At 34.9% G+C, this 6,837-nt stretch overlaps 1 protein-coding gene across 1 annotated transcript in view; it reads left to right on the top strand.

Moving 5' to 3' along the window:
* KPNA4 (karyopherin subunit alpha 4) overlaps positions 1-4,495 on the top strand; it is a 41,321-nt gene extending 36,826 nt beyond the window's left edge. Inside the window, exons 15-16 of the mRNA XM_045297667.1 lie at positions 212-306; positions 2,518-4,495. Coding sequence (XP_045153602.1) covers positions 212-306; positions 2,518-2,616 — 194 coding nt within the window. The 3' untranslated portion in view covers positions 2,617-4,495. The remainder of the gene's footprint in view (positions 1-211; positions 307-2,517) is intronic.
* Positions 4,496-6,837: the final 2,342 nt, after the last annotated feature.

Genomic DNA, 6,837 nt, shown 5'->3' with positions numbered 1-6,837 from the left:
ATTGTTTACTGTAACATTTAAGTGGTGTTAGATACTAAGATTGTTGATATTTTTAAATAGCATATCTTTTCATATGATGGTTTTATATTTTAAAATTCACCTTTGGAATATATTTCCCAGGATTGGATTATATGATCACAAGATTATTGTAGTATTGTTGTGGTTACTTTTCAAGTACTACCATTGTTTCACGTCATAAAATCTCTTACAGGACTGGAGAAAATTGAACAACTTCAAAATCATGAAAATGAAGACATCTACAAATTGGCTTATGAGATCATTGATCAGTTCTTCTCCTCAGATGATGTATTTAATAATTTTATAGTGTTAATTTTATAAAACATGTGTGAGTGAAATAATTTAATGTAAGATAGTATAGTGTACATTATTTTTAATGAAATTAAAATAATTTTATGACAAAGTCACTGTCAGAAATTTATATTTCAATATTTTGAAATCTCTTCAGGGCAGTATAAAGTAGTACTAACAGTAAAATGAAAAGGATTTTTTTTTTTACAAAATCAAACTTTATTTTTACCTCATATCTTATTTTCATATTTTTGTTACTGACATAATATACTTATTATGACATAATATACATTGATTCCATTATGCCCTATAACAAGTTTTTTGTGAAAAATTAGTTCAATTATATTTGAATATGTCACTATTTTTTTATATTTTATGTAGTTGCCAAAAATAGACCAAATGAAAAGAATGAATAACCCTAAAAATATAAATCCATTAAAATGGCAATTTTTGTTACATACATGCTCATCACAAACAAAAATGGCAGAGGACAATGTAAGATAGTACATGGAAATATTTTTTGGATTACCAGTATATAGTAGTTAAAGGATAGCATAATTTATTTGTGGTATTACCATTTGGGGGAATTAAATCATTTAGAAACTTAAAATGATGTGGATACATAGAGATATAACTAATGCAATAGTTTATCAGGAATGGGGGCATATGAAGATGAGGGGAATTGGGGAGCAACCTGATTGCAGGAGGGGCCCAGGGAGCCTTAGAACTTATTTTGAAGATGAATATACAACGCTTTAAAAAATTTTTTTAACTGGAAGTGTATGATGTGGATATTAAGAAAACTACTTAAGAAAGAAAGGAATTAAACTAAACTTGGCCAATGGTTACCATGGATGAAAGAGGTAGAGTTTTTGCTTAAAGGGCATTGAGTTTGTGATAATAGAAGTAGAATAATTTGGAAAAGGATATCAATAATCATTGTACAATACAAAGCGTATAATCAGTGGTACTGAGTTAGACTTTTAGAAGTTGTAGACTTGGAGAATGTCTTCTGTATATTTTTGCCACAATTTAAAAAAATTATTACATGAATTTTAAAAAGAAAATTAACATTATTATATGACCGTATGTTATTTACATGCCAACAGCTAGCCTTAAGTCTGCTTAGATTCTAATACTAATTAAATACAGAAAAAACACACCTTATAAGGATAACTTTGACAATATGTCTCAAAGTTGGATTTCTGGAAGTCCTAATTTGTGAATAGGGTTTCTAATATACCTCAACATGTATTCTGTATAGCATTACAGAAAGAATTGTTTAGCTGGTGTACGTGGTTATAGGTTTAAGATTTCATAGTATTTCAGGGAAGTACATTTGCTATGAAATATGCAGAATACTATTTATTCATTATTAAGAAACCTATTATTTTACCATTTGTCTTCAATTGTTAATAAAACATCAGGTAAAAATTTATTTACTCTCCAAAAATGCTACCCTATTTCCCCGAAAGTAAGACATCCCCCCAAATGTCTTCAATTGTTAATAAAACATCAGGTAAAAATTTATTTACTCTCCAAAAATGCTACTCTATTTCCCCGAAAGTAAGACATCCCCCCAAAATTAAGACCTATGTACAGTTTTGCCCCTCGCTGAAATATAAGGCATCCCCCAAAAATAAGACCTCCCCCAAAATAAGGCCCCCTGAAGCTACCGTAACTCTGGACCATAGCGGCAGCGCCCACCCCGCATCTCACTGTTGGCTGCAGTGCAGCCTGGAGCAGACAGGAAGTGCAAGGTCTCTTTTAATAAAACAATAAACAATAAATGTGTACCGTATTCTTCTTCATGGAAAAATAAGACATCCCCAGAAAATAAGACCTAGCACATCTTTGGGAGCAAAAATTAATAGAAGACACTGTCTTATTTTCGAGGAAACAGGGTAGCATTAATTTTTTTGCAATGTCATTGACATATCTACTTTCCAGGTACAGGGAAACTTAGTGAGTACCATAGTGTACCTCCCTCTTGATTTGAGAACAAGGGCCATCTCCTGTTTCATTATTTTGGAAGATGGTTATCTTATTTATTTTCTTAAATTCCCTTTTAACTTTGCTTCCCTTATAAAAACCCTCTGAAACTATTTCAGCTTTCTAAAGGCATGGTAGAAAATGTTGTGATAGGCATATCACAATAATGTTGTTTATGCTTTTTAATCTAACTGCCTGTTTGCTCTTTCCTTCTAGATTGATGAAGATCCTAGCCTTGTTCCAGAGGCAATTCAAGGAGGAACATTTGGTTTCAATTCATCTGCCAATGTACCAACAGAAGGGTTCCAGTTTTAGAAAGATGTTTTGGAAGTTAGGTCCATGCAGCACTGAGATATATATATATAAACATATATATAAAAAGGTTTGATCCATCAAGCTTGGCTCATGGGATCTGCTGCTGCATTAAATCGGGAAAGAAAATGTGAAGATTTCATTTGGAATCACAGAAAATGCCCAAATGAGGTCAAGATGGCGAGTGGGTGCGAGTGAGAATGAGTGGCACAATGTAATGAAAACTTTACATGAATGCTTATTTAGGTTGTTAAAAGTAAAAAGGGCTACGGGTCACAGATCTTCAGTGCCTGAGAAGGAACGTTGACTTACTCTATATCAATTGAGGGGAAAGTGCAGTACTGTCATCTTCAAGCCTTGCAAGCATAAAAGAGAATAGGATGCCCGTCTAAGTCAAAGGAAGTGAGCCCAGGCCTTGCTATGAAGCAGTGTGTGAATGAGCAGTGTTGAGTGAATGGCTGGCTCAATGATGGAGAGTCAGGTTCATCTTTCAAATCTAGGGCTCTTCACTCCTGAAGCAGACTCCTAGACCTGGAGTGACTGTGTACGAGAGAGTGGTTGTGGTTCTGTATGTGAACGCATGCAAGCTTGATTTGCCTTCAGGGGGCTGATAAAACTAGTAAATCATCAAAGTGAGATCATAAGTGTTAATGTACACTGGACACGAAAACCAGAACCGGTTCAGCAGCAGACATTGGTTTACTCTGCAGCCTGTGTTTCTATCCCTCCTCTTTTTCCCATCCCTCGGCTCCACCCACCCCTTTTATTTTTTAAACCTTTATTTACTTTACCTAGTATGGCTTTTTAGTTGCTTCTCAATTCAGAAAACTTTTCAGGAAGATTTCCCTGTGCATTTGCACCAGATGAATGTTTGGATGCTATGAAAAAACTTTCCATATCATCAGAACAAATTTGTGTAGATTTTTGCATGGAAAAAAATCATAAATTTCCCTCAAAATAGACTGTTGCAGTACACAAGTTGCCATAATAGTATAAAACGGTAAAATGTACTTTAAAAGCCATCCTTTCATTTTCAGAGATAACATAAAGATCTTTGCATGAGGTAAATCTACAGCATAGTTTCATTTTTAGATTTTGTTGAGTCCTGTAAAGAAGAAGAAAAAGTTTCAGTTGTGGTAGAATACCGTGCTGTGTTTAAATGTTACTTGTTTTCAAACTTTGTTTTCTATGAAAATGATATGGAAACTTCTAAAATGGAATTTGGTGCATATGTACTGCTGAATAAAGACAGATGAAGAGGTTTGAGTAGATGTACAAATCAAGTAATGGTTTGAACACCTTTAATAATATGCCTAATCTGTTCAATTGTTTTAGAATCTTTTTATCTTAGATGTAGGCAGCCATGAACAATCTATTTTGAGCCACTTTAGGGAGAAACTTTGTATTTTTAAAACTTGCATAAAGGTTATGCAAGTGGTTTTTATAAATTGGAATAATGCCTCAGTTTTGAGGTTATGCACACTAAATTAAATGTGACATAAATTAATTTGTACAATAAAAGAACTCTTTATAAGGTGGCTCATTGTAGGAAATCCTGTGCCTTCCCCTTTGAGCACAAGTGTCGCATGAACAACAGTTTGCTATAAGAAACACACCAGATTAGCCACCATTCGCATCTGTGTCTACTTTGTGTTTAAAAATCAACTGGTAATTCTGAAACATTGTAGAATGGATAAAAATTATTTTGTGATCATAACTCTTTGTTGAACTAGAGTATTTTTGCAGCATTCCTTGTCATCAGAAACATGGTTAAAGTTTAAAACTAGAAGCAGCAGAAAACTAGCTTGTAAAATTTATCCAAGTAGAGTGCAGGCTAGGCTGTCTTGGGGAAATAAACATTAAAACTTAAAGCAATGTTTTACATGGGGTGTGTGTGTGTGGTGTGTGGGTTTTTTATATTAATGTAAAGTTTAAAATGACTATAAGTTAGTTTCTTTATTAAGCTTTTGGCCTAAAACCAGCATAACAGAAGAAAATTTTATGAATTCTGTAATTTCCATGTGGACATATTCTAACCCTCTGATCCCACCTATGCTGCTGCTTTCTCCCTGTCCAAACCAAGGTTTTGCCCTCCTTTCCCTCTTCCAGCAAAACGGACGGAGATCAAACGCAGTTGTGTAACTTCAACATGTGTCTCCAAATGATTGCATTACAAAAATGTCATTTTCACAGATGGCTTAAGTTACCAAAAGATAGACATAACAATGAACTTAATTCGTGGTTTGGGGTTATTTTGTTTTGTTGTTGTTTGGGGGAGAGGTGGGGGGGGAGTGGTACTTTTGGTTTGTTTTTGTTTTAATAAAAATCTGGTGGAAAATAAGCCAGTGAGCTTAGAATAGGCCAAAGTATTTACTGGGTTAGTTATCTTTATAATTATAGCAATATTAACATCTAAGTACAAGGGCTACCAAATGAACTATTTTTACCTATGGTTTCATAGAGGACATTGATTTCATAATAGAATATTTAGAAGGGCTTTTCTATATGTGAAATTTATTTCAACCACTCACAGTTAACTAATCTAAGCACCTATTTATTCTCTAATCTAGAAGATAGATTTTTTTTCCTGATGAGTTAAGACTAATAAGCCAAACCTAAATGTTCTTGATTTTTAATGTCTTAAATTATTTGGAACATTAAGCTATTTTCAAGTATTGTAAAGTAAGAATGCAATATTAGTGGTATGTAAATAGGCCTAGTCTCAAACCTCTTCAAAGATAATTCCTTTCTAATTTTTAAAGATTCCAGTATTTGTGTGCCATGGTGGATAGTTAAACTTTCCACAGTGCTCTGGACCAAACCTAGAGCATTCTTTGATCCATCTTACAGTCATTAAAAATACATCTGAAAAAAATTTTTCCCATTTAGGTTCTGGGTTAGCTACAGTAACTACAATTCATAGTTACGGCGTTTTGTAACAGGGTAATTTTTGTGACACCCTCTTTTGGATTCTCTAGTTAACGTGAGTTTACTGTGGGGCAGAGTCTGGGTATAACATAGCCATGTCCTCTGCTCACTGTCTCACAAGGTTGCAACCAAGGTGTCAGGAGTTTCAGTCTAACCTGAGGTGTGCAAGGTCTGTCCTGCGCACTCAACTTGCTTTTTCAAAACCTCATTTTAAAAGGCTCTCCTGATTGGGTTAGGCCCAATTATGAATTCTGTAATTTCCATGTGGACATATTCTAACCCTCTGATACCACCTATGCTGCTGCTTTTTCTGTAAGGAATTAGAATAATTCCTCTTTTGATTAAATAATTCCTTTTTTGATTAACTTAAGCCCAAAGTGATTAAGAATCTTCGTTATACCTGCAAAATCCTTTGATCTTTGCTGAAGCCTCTGACCTAATCATAGGAACAACATCCATCTTCATAGACACCACCACCATCTTTATGTAAGAGGATCATACAGGAAATCTTGGGAGCCGCCTTAGAGGTCTGCCTACCAGAAGGCAATATCATTACAGGTTCCCCTGCTATCCCCAAGGGTTTCTGTGAAACCTGTCAGCCAAAATGGTATAATGTGAAGAAGTAATCACCATTTGGGTTTGTTTTTTAATCACTTGAGGACCCTACACTCGCCAACAAATAAAACAAGATAACATAGTAAAGACAGGAATTGTACAATAAATACAGAGCATGTATTTAGTAGAAAAAAATGTACCAGGGAGCTTCAAGGTATTGTAGGAACATGATGGGCGTTTTCCACAAACTTCTTGAGCACCCATTTATGATGGTCCCAGGGAAGGAGTGGGGCAACACCACTTTTATTGCTCTAGGTGCGCACTACTTAATGGCTTGCTGTGAAACAAGCACTGGACACTAGTTTGACGACACCCAACCCCCTGTGAAAGCAAAAATTTCTGAGATTGTTAGCTAAAACAAAATCACTCAAGAAAAGTGAAGTAATGTGAGTCTTCAAAAACAGGAATGGGAGTACCCATATTTTGAAAATTTTCTAGGAGATCATTAGTGCATGTTTATTTTTGGATCATGGGTGCACTGAACATAAAATTGAGCAGCTTCCCAAAGTATGTGTATGCTTGTCCATGGATTTAAGTGTACAAAGGAAGGTTGTACAAGCGAGTGAGGGCCAGCTGGAACCCTGATACCCATTCCCAGCAAGTCATGCTTGCTTCCAATTCTAAAATTAAGCTTTTTACAATATGTGGACCTAGGTAAAATTTATCAACTCCTGTTTTGTG

This window comes from Echinops telfairi, unplaced genomic scaffold (assembly GCF_000313985.2).
Source record: "Echinops telfairi isolate 266 unplaced genomic scaffold, ASM31398v2 ScPeMD7_7420;HRSCAF=8458, whole genome shotgun sequence".
Lineage (NCBI taxonomy): Eukaryota > Metazoa > Chordata > Mammalia > Afrosoricida > Tenrecidae > Echinops > Echinops telfairi.
The sequence above is the reverse complement of the archived record's forward strand: the minus strand, read 5'-3'. Positions and strand labels throughout refer to the sequence as shown.